This window comes from Drosophila erecta, unplaced genomic scaffold (assembly GCF_003286155.1).
Source record: "Drosophila erecta strain 14021-0224.00,06,07 unplaced genomic scaffold, DereRS2 tig00000021-arrow-pilon, whole genome shotgun sequence".
NCBI lineage: Eukaryota > Metazoa > Arthropoda > Insecta > Diptera > Drosophilidae > Drosophila > Drosophila erecta.
Window position 1 is genome coordinate 5,311,266 of NW_020825198.1, and position 23,204 is coordinate 5,334,469.

Consider the following 23,204-nt stretch of genomic DNA (forward strand, 5'->3'; position numbering starts at 1 on the left):
CATTCGAATACCCATTCCGCAGTTCCACTTACCGCATCACGTTCTTGCAGTAGCCGTAGCACAATTTCGTTTCGCTCCTGGCCATCGAGTGGTGGCCATTGCAGTTGGGGCAGTAGTGCATCTTGAGGAGCTGCAGCTTGCACGTGTCCGTCAGTTGTTTGCCATAAAGGGCGTCCGCCTCGCTGAGGACCTCGGCGGCCTGGAGCAGGGCGTTCATGAAGACAGTGGACATGTGGACACTCTTGCCCAGGCTGGACTGCACTTGCTGGGGAATATCGCCGAACGGGTGCATCTCGTCGAAGTTGTGCTGCAGGCAGTTGACATAGTCCTCGTGCAAGTCGCCCAGATTGTTCTTGGACAGGTGGACCATCTGGTGGTAGGCCACTGGGAACAACTGGACGAAGAACCGCTTCACAGCCTCCTCCAAGTTGCTCTGGACACTTCCGATTCCTCGCCTGCCCAGCTGGCCATTGCTGTTCGTGTAGTTGGAGGTGAAAATCAGATGGCTGAAGGGGGAATTACTCAGTTAGATTCAAACTTCTATAACTATTGCTAGATCGTAGTTTGATTAGTGTAAAGATACGACCACTTACTTCAAGATTTCGGTGTACAGTTGGTGGATCATCATTCGCGATGGAGGCATCATACGGGTATAAACCTTCGAGAAGAGCGAGTGGGTCATGTTCTCCGAAATCTGCGCCAATTCCACGACGTGACCTGCCGGAATGGAAACAGAGAGGAAAGCATCCATGAATGTGTTGTTATGGTTATTGTGATTCCTAGCGAAATTTAATCACTTTGCCGCTAAAGTTTGCCTGCTGGGATTTGCTGGCAACTTCTGCCCTAATGGACTGGCTGGGATTTCTGCCCACTTGGAAGGAGGAATTGTTGCCATTGCTCTTTATTTGCGGGCAGGAGTAAGCTTTTAGTTAATGAAATACAATTTAATATGGCTCTTATCCTGGCCAGCATAAAGTTGGGCAAATAAATGCTGAAGTTCACTTGTGAAAATAAATACATTACTGGCATTCTCTGGTTCAAAAAGGGTTACATTTGTGCTTATTGTTTTCTAAAACATTTTGTATACCAACAACTGAAATAAATGCCACTAAAAGTTGAGTTACGGGTTTAATAAGTTCAAGCAATATATTGTGCACCAATAAATAAATAACAGTTTGCTGCATTGAAATCAGATACAAACGCTTCGGATATGTGTTTCATTAGAGTCCCCTTTTAATTACCATTTATCGACTGCTATCTATAATCCGTCAATCACCTGGCGAATCAGGCGGTACAGGTTGTTAAATTGTCTTTATATTCAGACACTAATCACAGAGCTGAGCGTAAGAAAAACCAAATGCGACACAACGTTATCTGTCAAGGTGTCAGCAGCAGTTGCGCGAATTGATTTGGATACACAGATTGGCTATCGATACTCACAGATACGAAGGCAGGCTCGGATACAGATACACTCCTCTGGCAGCCTGTCATTAGCGCAGATTACAAATGGCCAAGGCCAGTATCGTTCGTTATACTCGATGTACTGTTGTGTGGACGAGTGAGGGGTTATCTGTATAGCATCGGGGAAACTGTCAAATCGGCGTGTGATTTCTCAGGCACCGAAGAACAACACACACATTGACCCGCCCTCTTTCGCCCCTGACAAATTCTAAATTGCAATATGCTGTCTTCTATATCGCTTTCAAACGAAAGTGTCAATCTTTCTGTTAATTGGCAACAAAAGAACGCAGAGCAGAACAACAGAATACACACATTTCGACAGGGCCAAAGTGTTTCCAGATTTGTTCGTTGGTTTTCTGTATGTTCTGCGGCTCATTTTGATTTTGATGTTGGAGCATTTCCGTTCTCAGCGTTTGAATAAGTCTTTGTCTGATTGTCTGGCTTTTGGGCTTGGCTTGGAGCCGCGTCGATGTGTCAGTTTCTTGGGGTCTTGGGGCTTTGGGTCTGCATTTATCGGCTAATGGCCTTTGATGCGTCACCCGGGCGAGCAGAGTTTACCCTTTTTAATTAGCAAAACTTACGAGCTGGGGCTCCGATTTTTGGGTAACCCAATCGTTCAGCAGAGGATCATCAATTTGGTGGGGCTTCGCATCAAAATAGTTTCTGGTGTGACAGTCCAGGGGTAGATCTTGGAGATCTTAGAACTAATAAACCATTTAAAGCTAACTATGTGTTATTTTTATTTATTTAAAGGTGTGTAAGAGCTGGCCATCTGCTGGTATCGCTAATCGCTCATAAGTTGCACAGGATGCGATAAACAATATCAGCCAATTGATTTAACGCGTTTGCGATACACAACAACCATATTAGCGTCAGATACACGACGGATGGATGGAGATGCAGGTGGCGGGGGAAATGGAGCTACACATCCTGCCGCTAATCTCATTGACGTGGCACAGTTAAAATGCAGCGTCGACTAGCGGAAACATTTAATTATTGACACGCCGCGTTGCGATGTATTCTCACACTGGCGACATCGGGATCCCAGCTCGATTGGCTCATTAAATCGGAAAGGGTCGCGAGGAGCGGCTCCAAGTGAACCATTATGGGGAGTTGGAGCTGCTGGAGCTGCTGGAGAGGAAGTGCGGCTGCAGACAACAATTACATGATTGAAATGCCCAAAATAGCTTCTATTGATTGCCAATCCATAGCAGCTTGGGCAATTTATCCGGATTCCCAGACTCCTTTCGATGGATATTCGGATGGCTTGATTGCAGTGGCATTTCCTACGATCCAATGTCTAATTGCAATTTTAATGAACTCACTGCGAGCAATTGTCAGGGGGAAAATGCTGAAAGCGGCCAACGCTGCGTATGCTTGATATGTATTATTGCAGCTGCTTTTGTTGGCTTAATGCGCTCAATTAGGTTTTGGGAGCCACAGAAATACACAGCCGCCTCTGGTGCTATGCATTTGTATCTTTGTATCTCATAAATTGCTAACTCAGCACTTCACCTGCGGGCTCCCACAAAACTTCATATATGCAATTTGCCGGACTTTTGCCGGGTTGTGCAACTAATTGCAATTTCTGTCCGGCTCTATCTCGCCATCTCTGTCCGTCCCAGCGCCCTCTCACTCCCACACCCACTTACACTCGCACCTTTGACAATTAGCCAAGAGAATTTTTATTGTGGCTGCCAGGAGTTTACCCGTATCTACGCTCCACCCGACCAGCAATCAAATATAAAGCAGGCCAAATGGCTTTCCCAATGAAACATGAAAATTTCATTAAGCCCGGGCACTCTTCTACACTTTTTTTGTTTGCTAGTGCTTTTTAAAGACCTTCCGGGTGGGAGGAAAATGGCAAAGGGATTCACGCTCGTCACACATGGAAAATCGCACTAATGGGCAAACAGACAATGAAATTGAATTAGACAACAAAGTGCGGCCAGTATAGTTCAGGTGGTATAGTTATACAGTTGGGAAGATTGGGGGGAAAGGGCCCAATGGAGCTCCTCTGGCCAAAACGAAGACCAAGCCCGTGACCAGAGACTAAAAATCCATTCTTATGAATGGGAAGTTTAGCATTTACACAGGCAAAAGTAAAAGAACTTGTAACTTATGTTTAAAAATAAGAACTAAAACGAAGAGCTGTGCCTTCTTCTAAAGATAATTTTGAGAAGTTAACTTCCAAGAGCAGTAAGCAGTTAAACTCATTAAATACGACATAAAAAAGGGATGTTTTTAATAGAATTTTTGTGCCAGTGTTTTGCTTAGCTACTCGCGTAGAGTGAATATCGGAAAGGCTGCGACTTTGGCGTCTTTGGCTTCATTGCTTCATTAGAAGTCGGCGGTTGGCTGGCAGGAGCGAGATTAGCATGCCAAGTTGCAGGGAGCGACCGGTTTGGGATTCGCTTTCGGCAGCGGATGGGGCACTTCGCTGGGGATTCGTCGTGGCTCGGGGCAAGCCCCAAATGGTGCGAAAGGCGGGGGCGGGGGCGGAGGATCGCGGGCAGTGGCAGATGCGACCGCGGTCCACAAGCTGAGTTGCTGTTTCCCACGCCGGGCAAAAATATGCAGCACACACATTCTACAAAGGCGAGCACAGCCCACAGGTTTAGTTTTATTTAGCCCGCTTTTTCCTGCCGCTTTGTATTTTCATATATTCGTATTCCTTTATTTGGGTTTTTTTTATGTTTTTAGGTTTTTTTTTGTGGCCGGACTTCTTTTGCTCCTCGGGGCACTGAGCACATTGCTGTTTGTTTGTATTTTGTTTGTTGCCTGCGTTCCTGTGCGGATATTACAATTTTTAGTATCTGCCGCATTTTTATTTGCATTTTATATGCATGTATTTTGCCCACTATCCCAACTGCGGCATCCAGTTTGCCGCCTTATGAATGCCCCGGCAACTTTGTTAGTGCTCTTCATTTCTTTCCCACTTCATTTTTTCCCCTTTTTTGCTTTTGCCGTTCGGCGGGCTTAGCTTTTTAGCCGCGTTTAGCTTCGTTTTTGAACTGTGGCAACTTTTTTCCCGGCCGGCCCTGAAGTCGCCTCCTTGGTCGTCTGTCCGTCTGGCGGGAGCAGTTCTCTTGGCCTGGCCAACAGCAACTGGCAATCGCCAACCGGCAATCGGCAATCGGGAGGAAGTGGATGGCAACGCGAGATAGGCACAGTGGCTTGGCCCAAAGTCAATTTAAATCGGTATCTTTTCAAATATATACTTTTAAAAAGCAAGCCATAAATTGTGCTATTTCCATTAAATATATATGTGCATATTTTCTATATTCTGTAATTTCAAATTGATCCCAATCACAGCACATTATACCACAGACGCCTTCCCTGGCTGCGATAATTGCTATCAGTGATTTATGAATTGGTAATTAAACTCCTTGCTAGATGTGTGCCTGTTAAGATAGGTGCTACAAATTGTACCCACTCCTTGAGCACTGCCTGCTCCACTGCACCATCTGGTGACCCAGCCCTTTGCAGTCCCATCCAGCCCAATCCAGCCCATTGTGCGTGGCAGTTGGCTTAAGTGCATGTATTGTAACTAGCTATCTGCAGGCGTGCCAACTTGGCACGCCCCTTCACCGAAGTATCCGACCATCCGCAACCCAGCTATCCAAGCATCCAGCTATCCAAGCATCCAAGCATCCGACCATCTAGCTATGCAGCCATCCAGCTATCCAACTCGCCACTCCAACAGCTGTGAGCCCTGCGGCAATCTGCTCTTTGCAGGCAGACTCATCTCATCCTAACCCCATGGCTTGGCCCCATCCTATGCCATCCGATCCCAACCAGAGGGGCCTGGACTCGAGCCCCTACACAATGTCAAAGTAATTGGATGACTTTTCATTGTTGGAGGCGAGCTGTGGAGATGGGAGAGTGGAGTTTTCGGAGCGTAGGTCGACCCCTTTTTCGGCTTGGCTCCGCTCTGACATATTGAAATGCTTCAGAGCATATGCATCAATTGGCCGAAGGGGCATGGGAGTCATTTGATCTGGCGAGACTTTGAGTTGCAGTCCCCTGCCAAAACTGGAACCCCTGCGGATTTTTGCCGAGCGGCATCGAGTTGCCTTCCGTTTTTGGTGGCGCGTTAATTACAAGCGCGAGCTTTTAGCGTTTAATTTGCCAAGCAACTAATTGTGGTAATTATATATGCACACAAATGGCCGTATTGGAACGCAATTGCCAGACAAAATGGCATCGATGCTGTTTGCTTTTGAGACGCTGCTAATTAATGAAAGAAGTGGCAATTCAACTTGCTTAAAACTGCTCCATTACTAATTCGACATTTGCTCTGTCAAACACGCCAGTAATTAAAGATCTTCGGTGCCACATGGAATGACAACTGGTTTTGGTCGGGGGCGTTCTTTCTAGGCCCACAATCTGCAGGTGTTCCGTTGACTCTGAACTTCGGCTGCCAGTCGATTTCATTGAGGAATCGAAGCTGGAGTCCGAAGGTCGCAGCTTAAAAAAAGTAGAATATATCAACGCGATACAAAAAAGAATGGCGAAGATCTGAACGAGTTTGAGTTAAAAATAGCACTTTGGCGGTGGGATAATTTGGTTAAATGGGTTTCAGTTAAGTGCCTGATTAGCCGAATAGCGTGTATACAAAATGGTAGGACTATTAAGAAATATTAAGAAATTAAAGCATTAAACAAAATCGTTAGAATTGAGGCCAGATCCGAAACAGTTGCCAAAAAGTGATGAAGAATGCAGAGCTTAACGTGGTGTTGGGCACACCATCCACGCCCCAAAAACGGTGTCGCCTCAATCATACTAAAACCTAATGACAACAACAGCAAACTGTGGACCTGCCACTGCAGCAACTTGGGGCAGAGGTAGTTGTTGCAGTGGCAAACAAGCTCGCACAGCCTGCACTCTGTGACAAGACAAACAAAAGCCGGCTAACAAGCGATGGCGGCCAAAAAACCACTTTAGCCGTAAAGACAAGAAGGCAGCCAGCCAGGCTAAGCACGAGATACGGCCGAAAAGACTTGAGCCCGGCCAAGTTGAGAAATTGGGCGGCAGGGAGGGCGCTGAGGAAAGTTGCAAGTTGCCAGCATCTAACTGCTAGTTGCAACTTATGAAAGTGCACGCACTGCTGCTGCCGCTGCCGCGCCGCTGCTGCCACAAAAATAAAGAAATTATTTTTGCAGTTCCCATTTTGTTTCCTTTTTCACGTTGCTGTTTGCTTTTGTTTTGTTTAAAGGGGCAAAAGTTTGCTGGCAGAGCAGTAAGTCAGCATTTGGAACTTTTATGCTGGCGCACGCCCCTGCCCATAAAAAGGGGGGCCCAAAAAGAGGGGGCGCTGGCCAGGTGACAGAAGGGGGAGTCGAGATGTTTTGCAGGCAAACGCATTAATCGCGTGAGCAACACATGCATACCGCACAATATTAAACAGTGAAGAAATTTTAAAGCAAATATATCAAGAAAAATTCAAAAATGTAAAGAAAATCTAGAAAAATTGAAAACACATGCATACCGCACAATATTAAACAGTGAAGAAATTTTAAAGCAAATATATCAAGAAAAATTCAAACATTTTAAGAAAATCAAGGAAAATTGAAAACAGTGAAGAACAGTGAAGAAATTTTAAGGCAAATATATCAAGAAGAATTCAAAAATTTTAAGAAAATCAAGAGAAATTGAAAACTATGAAGAAAATTAAATCAAAACTAAAACTAAGAAGAAAATGAATATCTTTTGTAAACAAAGCTTTAGTTTAAACATACTTCTATACTTCTAGCCAGTTGGAAATGGGTATATCAATGATAAAATTTTATTTTATTGTTTGTTTGTTACTGAAGTAGCTTTTTTCATAATTATTAATTAATTAATCTAGTGAGCATCTCTATAATTTTTGAAAATACTTTTTCTCAGTGAAGCAGCGACAACGAAAGTAGCTGCAAAGATGACTATGATGATGACGATGATGATGACTATGATGATGATGACGATGATGATGACGATGGTGACGACGATGATGATGATGACGATGATGACGATGGTGGCGACGGCGACTACGTGGTAAGTGCAATGGGAACGCAGTGCGTTGGTGGTTGAAATGGGAAATTGGGGATCGGGCAGATCTGCGGATTGGGGTTATTTGGGGCCTGAGCCCCCACCATATAATTCGTAAGCTGCGAAACGTGTTTAAACACGCAAATACTTGCTTAAAAATAATGCGCCGAACAAAGCAGTCAGCCGCACAAAGGCACGGTTAGAGCGAGAGAGCAGGAGTTGCAACAATGGGCGCTGCAGCGGAAGGGGCGTGGCGCGGGGGCGGATGAGCTGCAACCGGAAGGAGGTGAGGTGGGGGTGTTTTGTTATTTTTTTCGAACAGGAAGGAAGCCTGGGCTTGTATTGCATATGCCACAAGCTGTTGTAGCTGGCAAGTTTATGGTACAAAATAGAAATATGCATTTATTTCGCATACCATAATATTTTATGCGTTAGCAGGCCAGGAGAAAGAGCAATAAGACCAGCGATTGCCAAGAAATGCATAAAGTTTTATAGTTGCGCATTTTTCGGGGGTCTGGGGAGTGCTGTGCTCCCTCCAATGCCAGAACATTACGCATACGCCGGGTGTGCGGTGTGCTGGCAAGAAAGTAAATCAATTTTTATGGCCACTCTGGTGCAAGTAAAGGAAACGCGTGCCATCGCAACGACGCGCCGATAAGCACAAGAGTGCGCCATTTGGGCCCGAAGTTTTTGGCCCAAACAAGGAACCCGTTACCCGTTATCAGCCACAGACTATTTACCCGCTAACTATCAGTTGCAGCCATATCAGCGACAGGCCTTGATTTGCAAGTTATGTACATGGCTAGTATATTTCTAATCAATTAGCCAACTGTTCCAACACCCCATCCATCCATTCATTTTTAAGCCTGGCTCGTGGAAGCAAATAAATTGCACTGGCTATTGGTTTTAAATAATTATGAATTGCTTTATTGCGCGATTGTTAGGCTAAATGCTTTTGCCGATTGCATTTTAATTTGTTGCATGTTCTGTTTACCCAACAAAGCGTGGGACCCAACGTTGTTTGCCTTGTGTGACATCATTGTGTGCTGAGTTCTCCAATGCAAATTGAATGCTAATTGTTTCAGGAATACTCTGCATTTCGAGTATATTAAAAGTGAATTTAGCTGGAAATCGTATACAGAATTCATTGTGTTCCTGGCATTGTAGAACCGATAGCCACATATCGCTGAGCAAGCTTTTATTTTTCATTGATCAAGTTAATTTGCTATTTAATCATATGATTTGCTCAATTAGCCATTAAGAAATTAACGATTTAATACCCAAGTAGCGTTCACCCAACTGCAAATAAAAATTTAATGAACATTTCGTTTTCAGCACTCATATCGACAAAAAGGAAGCCTTCAAATGATGATGGGCCCCCATACGAATGAATCAATGGGCTTGCATAAATTAAGCTGATGACAACACACGAAATGCAAACAAATTCGCCAAATGTATTTATGTATAAGCTGTGAATCCGCATTCAGTATATGGATATACATATCCCCTACATTCGTGTGGGCACATATTTATGTACTTATGTAGGTACAACGAGTGGGGCGTGTTTAAAGTCTTTTTGAATGCGCGCCCATTTCCAAGAATTGCAGACTCAGGCTGGCGAGAACAACAATGAGGCAGCAACAGCAGCAGAGGCAGCACCCCAAAAGCTGCCTTAAAGTGAAGCGAGATTTACAGCATGTACGACAACAATTTGCAGGCATTGTGTGAAAAGGGGCAGCCCCGAAAGGGGGGCGTGGCAGGCCCCAAAACGTGACCCAAACAAAGTTTGCGAAATTGTCTAAAAAGGGACAGCGGCCACAACAACAGCGCACTACAACATTATTTAATGCTTTTTTAATTAGATGCAGTCAGAGTCGCGTTCGCTGCATTTTAAAACAGCTCGCTTATGGTTATGAGTCCTTATATACAAAGAAGGTACATGGACTTTTATATCAGCTTATTATACAGTCGCTTTGATCTGCATACAAATTCAAATTACAAATCAATTTCGCATTTCGCGTTTCAAGTTTAATTTGGTTAGCTCACTTTGCAGACTGAGAGGCCAAAGCTGTTTTTATCCTCATAACTTTGTGCTGAGCCAGATGAATTTGCATATGATAAATTATTTATTGCCACGAAAATATACTTTGCTCTAACGCCCAGCAAAACTTTTCAGACTCTTTGCCGCTGATTTGCATAGAAAGGCATTCTGCCTCTTTTCGATTTCACTCGAACATCATTTCCCGCCCCCACTAATCCTTTCCCCCAAAGGTTCCAATGACCAAAAATCCAACTGGGATACTCACTCTGGAACTGTTTGGCATTCGTCTCGAGGACTCCGCGCAGGCTGCTGGTGTGGTGATGGAGCAGTTGCTCGAACATTCCGGCGGCTTTGTCCCGCAGCTCCAGCTCCGTGGCATTATTGCAGCAGCTTCCGCCGCAAATGGCGCCTGGGAAATGAGGAAAACAAGAGGAGATGAGCACGGATTGCAGTTGTGATGCTATCAGAAAATCAGAGAGATAACAAAACATTTTTATGCTAAAGATGGAACTGGCTATTCCAGCTGGAACATAGTGTTTATCTAGAGCTATGTTCATAAAATACATTTCATAGTTCACAGCATGTAAATGGTAAAAGTTGGGATAGCACTTAATATACTGCTTATCGATCATCACTGCCCATCTTCAGTTGCATCATTGTGAAACGCCTGCTGCGCCTGTATCATTTTCGGATTATGGCACAAATCAAATATTTACTCATGACTTTGCGGCTTACTGTGTGTGTGTGTGGGCTGTCTCGCTAAATTGTTTATGGCCTTAAATGGCAGTGGGCGTGTTGGCCAGCTCGAAAGCAACAGCAAAGTGGCCGCAGTTTGCGATTGGCGGCGTGGGCTCAGCCATTCACAATGTATAAATGCACAATCCAGAAGTAGGAACCAAGTTGGTCGGCTTGTTTCATTATGGGCGGTCGCGTTAATAACTTTTAAATTGTTCATAATTGCAAATGTTTTTTCTCCTTAGCTGACTAAACGTCAACAATCATAGCAGTTTGGCTGTTTGTGACCCATAAAACTCGCAGCAGGCATTGATTGTGTTTTCAGCTGCCTCTAAAATACGAGCGCGTTCCGCTAATGACAATGGATAGGGGGAAAGTGGGCTAAAACGATTTTCCACTTACTAATCGCTGTGGCCCAGAAAATGCCGTCTAAAGAAAGAGACAGCCAAGGAGCGAAAGAAACCGCACAAGCTAGGACAATAAATGTGTGGACAAAGGACCGCTGATTGCCGGGGCTTATTGAAAGGAAATTGTTTTCCCTTCGGTATCTGTAAGATACTTTTTCACTTGTAAAGTCCGCGCTGCACATACATGTGTGCTAATGAGGGGAATCCCCCGCAGTTGCTGCAGCCATAAATTAGTAGGGTAACAAATCGTGTGACAGACTTTTTATGACAGCTGCAATGACAACAACAGATACGACTTTTATGGATATCTGCCCCCTCGTCTTTGCAGTACGAGTATATAATTTAAATTAATGGCTTTTACACGATGTTCGAAGCGTTTACAATCTCTCATATGCATATCGCTGAGTGCCCCGATTCGGTGGCCATATGTTGGCTGTCGTAAATTAGCAGGCGAAAGGAATGGATTCGAGAAAAGCCAAAAGTGCAGATGCAGTCAGCCTAGTCAGTCTATTTCGGGTTAACTAATGGCAAGCATCAATAGTTGCAGCTAATCGCTGGGGCCATGACACGCTTTTCCCGCCTGGAAAATGAACGAAGTGAAATGAAATGGAAAATGACAACAGACTTGGCGCACAGCCATCACCACAAAATGATATCCATATAGCCACGAAGTGACCTGCTGCCAATCAATCAAAGCTCGACAAAGGCGAAAACCAAACAGATTTTAGTTATGTGCCATCGATTTGCGAGCTGTTTGGGTTCCTCGGGGGGCCGAAAAGGATTTGGTTTCGCCCATTCCCTGCGCTTGCATTGTATAAGTTATCGATTAGGGGCCAAGGCCTCTCCAGGCTCCTTTGGCTATGATGTGTTTATGCGTTTTTGCCACTGCCATTCGGCCATAAATCGGTGCAGAGCAGAGTGCCAAGAGGGAGCACCACTTCCCGCATGGCAGTTGGCCAGAAACCCAGGCGTCACTCAGTCAGCGAGTCACTCTGTCTGGGGGCAGCGAGTCACTCTAAAAAAAGGGCAAAAATGTGGGGGTAAAAAATGTAAAAAGGAGTGGAGAAACTGAGGCAAAACGGAGGAAAGGCGGAAAAAGGGAAGCCAGTGCAAGTTGAACCTGCACTGGGAATGCTGGAATGTTCTTCGCTTTCAAACGTTTAGCCTCCAACTCTTTTCTGTGGCTCAAGAGCTCAAAACTCGAGCAGCAGAAATTCAATTCAATTGCTGCAACGTGCAACGTGCACACATACAGGCGCGCTGCCAGGACCTGCATACATACATACCACATATATCATGCTGTGGCCCAGAAAAGTATGCTATGGCAAACTGTTTCTGGCAACGGACTGCCAAATTGCAAAAGGAACGTGAAGGGAGGCTCAAGTGGAGAGCTGGGATGCTCCCAAAATAGAGAGATGCATCTACACTGGGAGAAAATGCAGGACTGGACTACTTCAGAACGAGCTCGATCAGAGGAAAATCAGCGGATTACTTCAAAGTTGATATCACTGGTGATGGAGATTTAGTAACGAAAGTGCTATACAGGGAATTCAAAATTATAGATATATATTTCTCGATGTACCATTGTTGGTTATTTTCGCTGCGCCTCAAAGGCAATTGGTGGACGGGGGTGTAAAAATGCAAATCTCATGCATGGCCAGAAAATGCTCTGCCAAAAATATCAAGGAACGGCCCTGACCGCAAAACGGGGAGTGGCGGAACGGGCCAAAGGGGCGGGGGCAGGGGCAGGGGCGTTGGCCCCATTACGCCTCCGAAACAGAGCCCCCTTTCCATCCCAAAGCCCCGCCTCTGTGCCACTGTCTCACTTTATTTTCAGGCCTTGTTTTCCAGCCTGTCACCGCAAATGCAACTGACGACGTGTGCGAATTTGTTTACTGTAATTGTCTTCACTGTAAAAGGGGGGTGGGGGGCACACACGCACACACACACGCACACACACAAGCCATATGTGTATATCCACTCAGATAGGCTCTGGCTCTGTGGTTACTCGTCTTTGGCATTAGCCAAGTTGGCTGGCAGCCAAGAAAGCGCTTAGCCCGCAAAACACTTGCGCATGGGAGTGGATTGTGCATACCTTGACATATTTCGAGTGTCCTTACTCCACCACATCCATCCCCTCTCCCCACCATCCCACCGCAGAGGCCTTTTCCCAGTGGCATATGCAACTTGTATGCGTTTTCAATTTGCACAATTTACTGTAAACGTGTTGATAATAATGGAGCCAAGAGCCAGGAGAATGCCTGCAAGTTGGCCCTGAATGCTGTAATTAAAACAGATCCCTGCCATGTCTGCCGAAATGTTTTGACATGCATTGTGTAAAAAATAATTTAATTACAAAGTAAAGTATTACCAAGTGAACGGCAGGCAGCTTGTCTGCAACTTTATTACATTTTAAATTGATTATGCAAGCAATGGCAAACTTGTTAAGGCACTTTTAGCCTTACAACTTTTTGATTTCATACAAAAATAATTTTGTTCCGCTTAGAACGCACTCAAATTCCACCGAAATCAACCCAAATATTTAGCTAAAGAAACATATATAATCTCGCCCAAAAAAATGTGTGTGATATATTTTGAGTATAATTTACGGCATTGATTGAAAATCAATTTAATTTCCCCTCAGGTCGCAGCAAATCGTCCAAGCGATTGCCCAAGGCCATAAATTCTCTAATAAATTTACGAACGTGCAACGACTGCAATGCAAGTCAAATAAAAACATCCGTCGCGGCAGCCAGAGGCAAGGGGGGGTTGGGGGTTTTGGGGCCTGCATGTCACACACAATACTTTCATTTTTATTTCAGCTTTTTATCAAAAATTGTTGACAACTACTTGTCAAACACGAGCAATTTGGGCAGCGGCGGCGGCAGTTTGAGGGTGATAACAATTAAGTCAACAAATGGCCCAAATGGACGGGGGCTCTGGAGTTCAGGGGTTAGGGCACCCCATATCACGGAGTTGTTGGCCCCTTGTTCATTTTATGGTTCGTTGGTTTCTGTTTGCTGTTATGACACGTTCGTCCCAAACATAGATCATCATCCGATGGCGAGGTCTTTTTCCGAATATTCCCCCTTTTCCATTTCCACATTTTCCCCGCTTTTCTTGCCCATAAAACTACCTTAACTTCTGGTTCGTTGAACTATGCCCGCCTATACTTAGACCACATTGCTTATTGGCCACAATTGTATGTTTGCGATTTCCATATCTTATCGACCCGAATCAATGCCGGAAAACCTATCCCTGCCTGCAACGAAACTGATATCCAACTAAATCTAAGTTGTAAATATCCAGGTGAGACAGTGGAAAGCATTTCAGTTTCGATTCTGTATCTTATTTTGAATTAACACAAAAATTTGACGTTTTCTTAGCAGTAAAACATAGAATGTGTGGCACATTGCACGCAAAAAATAATGTTGACATCTTTAATTCGTAAATAATGTTTTGTGTTTCATTTGATCCGATATGCATTTATTTGTAGTCACTGCGCCACTGTGGTGGCATTTTCAAATATTTGTTATTTTGCATATGCTTGGCAGCGATTATTTGGCGTTGCAGCTGCCACGCGGGAAAATCCCAACAATTCTGCTGGTAAATTGTTAATGTGCCGCATAAGTTTTCAATTTGTGTGGCAAATTCCGCACGGATGCTAACTTGCAACATTGCTGTTGGTGTTGCAGTTGCATGTTGTTGCTGCTGTTGCTGCTGTTGCTGCTGCTGCTCTGCTGACATCGAAGCTGGCAGATTTTGGCGCCACGTCTGCGTGGCATGTAAAATTTATTGCGTCGGCTGCAGCGACAATCTCTTTGCCGTTTATTTGCATTCGCATTTGAATGCACACACATGTATCTCGGCGTAACTGTATCTGCATCTGCATCTGCCTCTGCATTTGTATCTGCATATGTGTGTGTACCTGAGCTTCCTTCGGCCTGCTGCACGCACTGCACTTTGTGCTAATCTGGCGATGAAAACGTCAGCTGAGATTATGCGTGCCACAGAGTGGTAGTTGCAATCTGCTAGTTACTGGTTGCATGCCCCCATATTTGGCCAGCACTTTTGGATTGGTCTGGTGATTTCGGCAGGCGCCAGGCGGACGCGAAATTCCCGTTGTCTGCACCAGCGGCCTCGGGAAATATATTAAAAATTTAATTGAAAAGCATTTTAGCCGCAAATTGCAGTCGCCGTCTTCGGGGCAGTGACAATTATTAATTATTTAGATTTATGAGGCAGCAGAAAGAGAGTTGTCTGTGCGAGTTAAGTTGAGTCAATCTATATGCAAATTTCAGCGATATGTGCAGAACTAATGGAACTGGATGGAAAGTTTTGCCCGGCGCATCTTTGAACATTAATTTCTGAGATCCCGATCTGCACTTCATCTCGGCAGACAGATTGCAAAAAATATATATCTCAATTGGGAGATTTCAAATGCAGCGAACAAAGAACTTAATGCCAATGCACGGCATCCATCAGAAATGCCAAAGAACGGACTATTAATAAACCCCAGAATGCATATCCTCCCATCGGCATCGGCATCATCTTCATCATCATGATTCACCCATCTTGGGGATGATGATGAAGTGCAGCATCCAAAACACAAAGGAACCGGGCATTAAATATACTTGTGTAAACAAAGAAATCAAATTACAACAAGCTGGTCGCAAGCAAATGTTAAACACACGAATCGAAAATAAACGAACAGCAAAATTGTTGAACTTATGTGCATTTCTTATTTTCATTTTCATTTTTATTTGTTTCCTTATTTTTTTGTGAAACAAAAGAGAACAACAAACGAAGGCAAATAATTGAGGAAATCGCTGACAACAACCAAACACGAAAAAGGAGCCGCAGATGCAGCAGCATTTTATAATTAAAACCAGCTCAGCTGCTGCTGCTTCTGTTGCAAGTTGCAAGTTGCTGTTGCAAGTCGCTGCTGGGCACCATTCACACAGGGCCAGCAACAACAAGCCATTGCAAATTATACAACTGGGCGCCCAGCAAATGAAAGCCATCGAAATACGCAGTATCGAGGCATTCCCCATGGCTCTTCAGCATTTTTTTGTATTTTTTTTCGTTTCGTGATTTTTGCATTGCAGTTGTGCAAACATCGGCGTCAAACAAAAACAGAAGCCCAACACACAAACAAATAAACGCGATCCAAGAGCAACCAATTCTGCTCGCCCAGTTGGCCGATGGTCGTGGCCAGCTGTCCGGTTGCGACTCCGATTCCATTACGATTTCCCAGCTGCCACACTTGGACAATTTGGCGGAATTACACTCAAAGATAAATCCAGTCAATCAGAAGCTTAGGTTTATTGATTGTTAAGCTAAGCTCTAAGCTCTATTTACCACAATCGATTAAGCAAATTAGCATGTGTACCAAAAATTATAAAAATGAATTTAATCTTGTTGACAGCATATAAAACTATGTCCAATTATCAGCTTGAATGTATACTGTACCACTACCTTCAATAATTAGTTAAGAAAATGAAGGCCTACTACGCTATGCTTTTCTCTGAGTGCACTAACCGCTAATGGCGATCTAGTTGCCTGCACTGCTGCCGCTGCTTTTCTGCATTTCTGCCGCTGCTGCTGCAAATTGCGGGTAATCATAGTGCATGTTGCATGCAAATTAACGCATCAACAAGCCCCCGGGGAAATGAAAATCCGCACGGGACCCCGCATAAATGCCATTTTATGAGATTATGCCAATGGGAAAATATGCGGCACGAACGGAAGGCCAATGGGCAGTCGTAGTCGCAGTGGCAGCCCCTTTGTTTGCCGGGTAATCCTATTGTAATTAACTTGTTTTTCAGCCGATTCAGCCGCTTTGAGCCGTTTCAGCCGGCAAATGTCATGCCGGCTATTGCCGAGCAAAAAGCCATGGTCCTAATGTACGCAAATTTCTACTGATTGCCGTTGGCTGCTCGTAACTACAAGTGATGCTTATGGGAAGGGTTTTGCAGAAATGGTAACTTTAGAATTTACGATCATTAAGCTAAATTATTGAGTGCTGCTGACAGCATTCAGCAAAATGATTCCTAGATAATACCTGGATGAAACTGCAAGAACTGCAGATTAAAATCGTACACTAATTGCCAGATTAAGTAAGTTGTGCTGTAAAAACTTAATTGCGCCACGGATCATTAACCATTTAAGTTTATTGCTGACAGAACAGATTTTCCAAGCACATGCTCTAAATATAATTAAATTTAAGGCTGAGTCTCTGTTGCTAATGCTGTTCCAGTGTTCTAGTGTTCTGGTTTTCTGCTGTTCTAGCCGCTGCAACTGATAACGACCGGCCACGATTCCAATTTACTAAATATGGGCCATGCCCAGCGAGGCATTATTTAGTATTATTGTTTGACACTCTATACACTCGGGGCTATACACTCGTATATGCATTTGTATATAATTACGCTCTCGCAGCGATTGTCTCGTGTTTCAAGTATTTCATACTCTAGTAATGCCAATCCCATAAATCCCATGAACGCCAACTCAGGTTACCGGCCAGGCGAAATAAGTGCAGAGTTTGCATAAAATGTGGAGCAGCCCAAGTGCATTACGACAACTATTTCAGAAACACAAACAGTAAACCCCCGAAAACACCGAATTAGGTCACATTTATTACTGGACAATCAGATTCCTATGCTGTTGTTGCATGCAGCACTTAAGCAGCACTTGTCGCTGTGTGTGTGTTATAATTGCAACGCACCATGCAGCCCATTAAAATGGAGCCAAGACCCAGACTCAGCATAAAGAATAAAATAAAATAAATATAATAAACCCGGCGTGTTTTGCTTCGGGCGTGAAGTGGATTTTTGGGTCAGTCCGACGGCAGATAAAAATAAAAAAAAACAAAAAACAAACGAGGGGTGGTATGTTGTTTCTAGGGGTTTAGATGCTCAAGAACCCCACCCACATTGCATTGTGTAACGACAATATAGTTTGCGTGTAATGTGTTGCATGTTAGTAGCTTTTAATTATATGTTGATTATGCTTCCGAGCAATATCAGCAGCAAACAAGCGGCACACAGCAACAAAACAACATCGTGTCAACTAGAAATTGTGGCACGTACGGCATAGACAAAAGGGCCTCTTTTCCCACCGATTTTCCACTGCTGACTTGCAGAATGGCGAGGATGGAAAAGAGCTGGGAAAAATTCAATTAGTTTTGTGTTTGCGCATTGCATGACAACAATGAGTGCTTTGGCCACGCCCATGCCTTCCTTTCGGTTGCCTGAACTCAGTCGTAAATGTTTATTAAATTGGGAACTAAAGGTGCCAGGCGATGAGATAAGCCATGTTAGCATTTAAGAGGTTATTCGCAAACAGATGGCTAATTATTGGATTTTAAGGTAGAACAATTGCTTTTGATGGCATATTGTTAAGCAGCAATTGCTTGGGCGAATGCTGATTAAATCTTTAAGACAAAAAGAACTCTGTTCAATATCATAAAATGAGTTCTAAAGGGGAAATTGGTATTTGCAAATCCCTATAACCATCTGCCAAATGTCAGCCCGACTTAACGCCTGTAATAAAAGCGTCCTAAGCCAAAACGCAGGTTGGCCAAAACGCACAAAGCCAAAAGGTGGGACAATAAAATTGCAATTTACTTGAAAACGTGTTCAGTGCTTCAATATTTGCCTAACTGTGGCCAGAGACACCCACCGAGTTTTTCCCATCAGGGAAGAGAAAATCGAAGCCATTGAAACCTTGGCCAGTTTGTGTGTGCCAAGCTCAAGCGTTTGGCAAATGGCCGCAAGTCTTTTTTTCGACATTTTTATTTCGGGCTTGGAAGCGCTCGCAAGTGCAGCACAAATTGCGCATACGCCGCATTGACCGGCGATTTATCGGAACGACTTGAGATGGAGGGGAACTTGAGGGGCACTGGAGATGGAGCAGTGAAACCATCACTAAATAGTTGCCTTACAAATTTAGTTGCGGCCATTTCTGCGTCGGGGATTTTCAATTACGCCCACAAACAAGCCGGATTCGGCCAAAAGCCAAAAGCCAAGAGCCAAGAGCGTTTTCTGCGCTTTACGCTTTCGCCATAAAAATAAAACTTAATGCGGATACACGCCAGGGCTGCCTGAGAATCTGGCAATCCCGACCAGTAAAGGGGGTAAATCGAAAAGAATAAATATTGAGTTTTGGCGTTAGGGCCGCCAAGCAAACAGAAAGCCAAATAAAAAAGACGCCGCTACGTTGGGCAAACATTGGCGGAGATTTTCATTTCAGCTTGCCTCCTAACTTCTCCACCGACTTTTCACTGGTTCTCGGCCATTGTCTTACCAAACATAGTAGTCAGTCACTCAGACAGACAGCCAGTCATGGGGTTTTCCCCCATTCATTTGCTCGGGCAAAACACTTGGGGATCGTATGGAATCTTTTCATGCTGCTCACGTAGGTCGCTTGGGGCGAAGAAATTTGCAAAGTTTTCCTAGATGATTTCGTCCATACATGTGTATTTTCTCGCCTCGTTTTGTTTGTCTATTGTGTGCGATTTGTTTTCTTTCATTTTGCATTCTTATAATTCACGTGCTCTTTATTTACCAGTTTACCTAAAAAACTGTTAAAATAGAAACGAAATACGCAGTACCAACGTCATCGTTTGGTCTCGATTCTTTGTACCCTACAAATTACTGCGGAAAATCATCTTCATATAAGTTCGCCGCCTTTTCGTGGCATTGTTTAAATTATACGAAAGTGTATGTTTGTCTATGTGGTTCCGTGGTCTGTTTCATTTCAAGGAAGCAATTAGAAGTACTTATACTCAGAGGAACGAATTCTCTGTCTTTTCCAGCATTTCCAGATTTTTTCCTGTTGTTTTCTGGGCGTAAGTTGGTTTTTATTTTTAAATGTGCGCGAAAAGCGAAAAATTCAACGAACTTTTCCGTACTTTATATGCATAGGCCAAGTACTCGTACAATGGAATGAATAATGCATGCGAAGAAGGGAAATTGGTTCAGTCTAAGCCGCAGCTCGGGATGTTTCAGCAAAGCTAATACTGCAGGAATTTAAATATTAATACACCAGTTTTCTTGGCTTCCAATGTATGTCTAAATTTGCCATGCAGAAATCAATCCCACTTGTAAGGAAAAATGGAAATTAAGGACTGCGAGTTTCCTATTTAGTTACGCTTTTGCAATCGAAACAATAAACATTATATTTAAATAATGCAAATAACCAAATATGCATTGCTATCATTTTTAGTCATTAAGTTGAATTTAGTTATTTAAATATTTCACGACAGAAAATCGATTAAGTCAAGGCACTGAAACTTTATTCCCCAGCAATAAAGCTGATTTTTATTGAATGCTAAATTTCCATGTAATTGCAACACTCAGACTCGCAGTGCAAGACACTAAACCAGGTTTAATTTCAATGCACTTGGCCAATTACCGAGTGCCGGCATATAATTTTCAATTTAATAGCTTCATCATCAGCGGCCTGCAGTCCAAGGAGCAAGTTTTCCCCGACTTCTGCCCACTCGCCTTCGCTGTTTGAGTACATAAATATATCTATATCTATATATACCTAGGCTGCTCTGTGGATTAGGCCTAAAGTGCAAACCGTTGTAAGCAGAGCTGTTGACAATATGCTGTTGCATTGGTTTTGCTTCTTTGGGGCGTTGTAACGCCTCTCTTCGCACCTCATTAGATACGATTGCCCAATGACGGCTTTTCATTTTTCTTATATTTACTCGCATTTCTGCCGATTTTGGGGCGTGGGTCGATCATCCAGTTTGGCAACCGCACAAATTTGTTGTGTGCTCGAGCATATTGATTTCAATTGGAAACACTCCTGGCAAAAATTAAGAAAAAAGCCGACTGACTCAATGACGGAGCGACTGAAAGTGCAACTGCAACTGCAACTGCAACTGCAACTGCTGCATTATGCATTCGAGACTGTGGTGTGTGCGGTCGTGTAATTGTTTTTCGTACACATCCATCGGCATTCACATAAATTTGTAATTACGTATACGACACGTAGGTGCCCAACTTCCTTATAAAGTTTTTGGTTTCTGTTTTTTCGGTTCGATGCCAATTTTGGGCCGTAATTTATGCGTTTTTGTTGTGCCTCTAATTGCTGGCAAAGAGTTCTCCCTGGGGACGAGATGTCAGTTTGAATTACAGCCAGTGAAAGTTGCCTCAGTTACCAAGTTGAGTGCAATTATTTCTGTGTTCGTTTGCAATTAAAAGCGCATTACAAGGGACTTTCCCACGCACCCGAAACAGTGGGACTGATTAGCCCAAAAACCGGTGCCCAAAAATATATTTCTCCCATTTAAGCGGGTGACTCACTGGCCCAAGCCAACTCATTAATCAAAATACCCTTGAACCGCCTATGACAGGCAAACCATAGTTTTTGAATCGAACAGGCCTTGTCACTTGATAAATATAGAACAGCAAAATGAAAACTATTTTGAAAATAATTGACAGTGTGGGCGTGTAGTGCTCCATGCTCATTTGAATGCTAAGAATTTTCCAACAAATGCTGCCACAGTGAAGACTCAATTTGTGCGCCTGGTGTGACAGCATTTAAGTAACATAACATAAAACCAGCAATGCACAACGGCTGAAGAACTGAATGAATGTATCTGGATCTATGAGTGTGCGTGACTGAATGAATGGGTTTTTCTCTGTAAAACTATAGCCGATGGCAATGCAGCGACACGCTTGTCTGCCCAACTGACTGAATGACTGAGGCATTGACGGACTGACTGACTGACTGACTGACTGACTGCCGAACTGACGCTGGTTCCACATGGACGTGTGCTACATATCCCACAAGGCATAATAAAAACAGACCGACAAACAATATGCGAGCGAAAAAATTTGCATTTTTAAAGAGAAACGCACGAAAAAATAGTTTGAAAGCAGCAAATGCGTGCCTGTCTACACTGAATCGCAAATGCTCTTAAATTAATGAGTGCGAAAAAAGACTGCTACGCTAGCATAAACAAAAATAACAAAGCGTTAAATCAATGAACTGAATTAATAATAATACAGATTATTAAATCAGACTGCAAACGTATGAGTGCATTTTGTAATAGACATGGAATAAAAGTTCAAGTAATTTCATCTCTAAAACGCCTTTATTTATTGTTTATCGCACTTTAATGAACACTTATAGTTTGTGATGCGCTTGCATTATTTGCTGTATAAATCTTGCCCGTATTTGCATTGCAAAATGCAGCTGTCAATCAATCTATCCAACTGTCCACTGGGTGGATATTTATCTTGAAGCTTCCAGATGCACAATCTGCTTAATAGAATCTATATATTCACTTCGCTACTCAATATTCCTATGGCAAAGTTTGATTTGAAAAGAATTATACCCCAGAACCAAGTGCATTTCAGTTAAATGACCCGCTTTCAATGAAGTTTTGAGTTACGCCCCAGTTTTGGTCTCCGCTTGGCGATCATGTATCTGCAATTTGCATGCCCACTAATTGCTGGTACTAAAAAATGCTAAGCAGTTTGCAGGAACTATCTTCTGGAATTCGTATAATTTTTTGGTTGGATGGCTGCGCATGCTCCGCCTGTCGCTCACATGCCCACATAAATTTCACATTTGACACTATTGTCGCCGCTCCACATGCAACACACACATGTATATAGATACATATATCCGTATCTGAAGGATAGCATGGAAGGCAGGAAGCAAGGGGCCGAGTGACATGCGTCGTTGGCTGTAAATTTATGCGCCAAGGTGTTGGCGTTGCTGCAGTTGCTGTTGCTGCAGTTGCTGTTGCTGCAGTTAGCTGCTGCGGGGATAGGTGTTGCTGTTGCCGCTGGGCGTGTGTGTCTGTTGACATGTAATTAGTGCGATCTCAACACTTCTGTTACAGATTTTCCCGCTCCGTGGCTGGTTATTTGCCCAAGCCAGTATTCAAATTGAATTGCCACACTTTGCAGCTTTGTGGGTGGTATGTGAACAAATGTGTATAGCTTGCAATGAATAAATTGTTGTTGTGTCAAGTCCCAGGATCAATCAAACGTCTCAGAGTGCGAGTATTTAATTCCGCTACAATGGAAGCCAGGTCTAGTAATTAAATCAGAAACTGCTGCCGTGATTAACGCTGTGCGCATACACAAAGCTGACATCTGGATGGCAAGCCGAACATTAATCAACCGACATAATTCTCCATCTGGCCGACCAACCAGGCCTGCTTGGATATAACCATACGCTCGGGTTGTCAAATGTGCATGGGATATAGAAATAGTTTGGCATAAATATGATGTATGAGCACTCGGCCCCATTATGGCGAACATGTGAAAAAGTGCACGCGATCATTAGACAAAGGCATCCAGCATCCAACATTCAACATCCAACATCCAGACAAAGCCTTGCCATTGAAAATGATTTTCACAGTTTTTGCCATTCGGAGTGGGGAGCTGTGCCTGTCGAAAGATTAATGACAGCCCCAAACAGCAGGCATGCACATGGATATTTATGTGGCTATGACTATGACTATGGGTATGGATATCGACTGGGCCAACTATTACGCC

General features: G+C 43.6%; 1 protein-coding gene across 1 annotated transcript in view; it reads right to left on the reverse strand.

The window, feature by feature from the left end:
- Positions 1-23,204, reverse strand: part of LOC6545518 (division abnormally delayed protein) — a 63,934-nt gene that overhangs the window by 3,937 nt on the left and 36,793 nt on the right. Inside the window, exons 2-4 of the mRNA XM_001971559.3 lie at positions 9,798-9,941; positions 594-717; positions 33-506 (exon numbers count right to left, since the gene is read on the reverse strand). Coding sequence (XP_001971595.1) covers positions 33-506; positions 594-717; positions 9,798-9,941 — 742 coding nt within the window. The remainder of the gene's footprint in view (positions 1-32; positions 507-593; positions 718-9,797; positions 9,942-23,204) is intronic.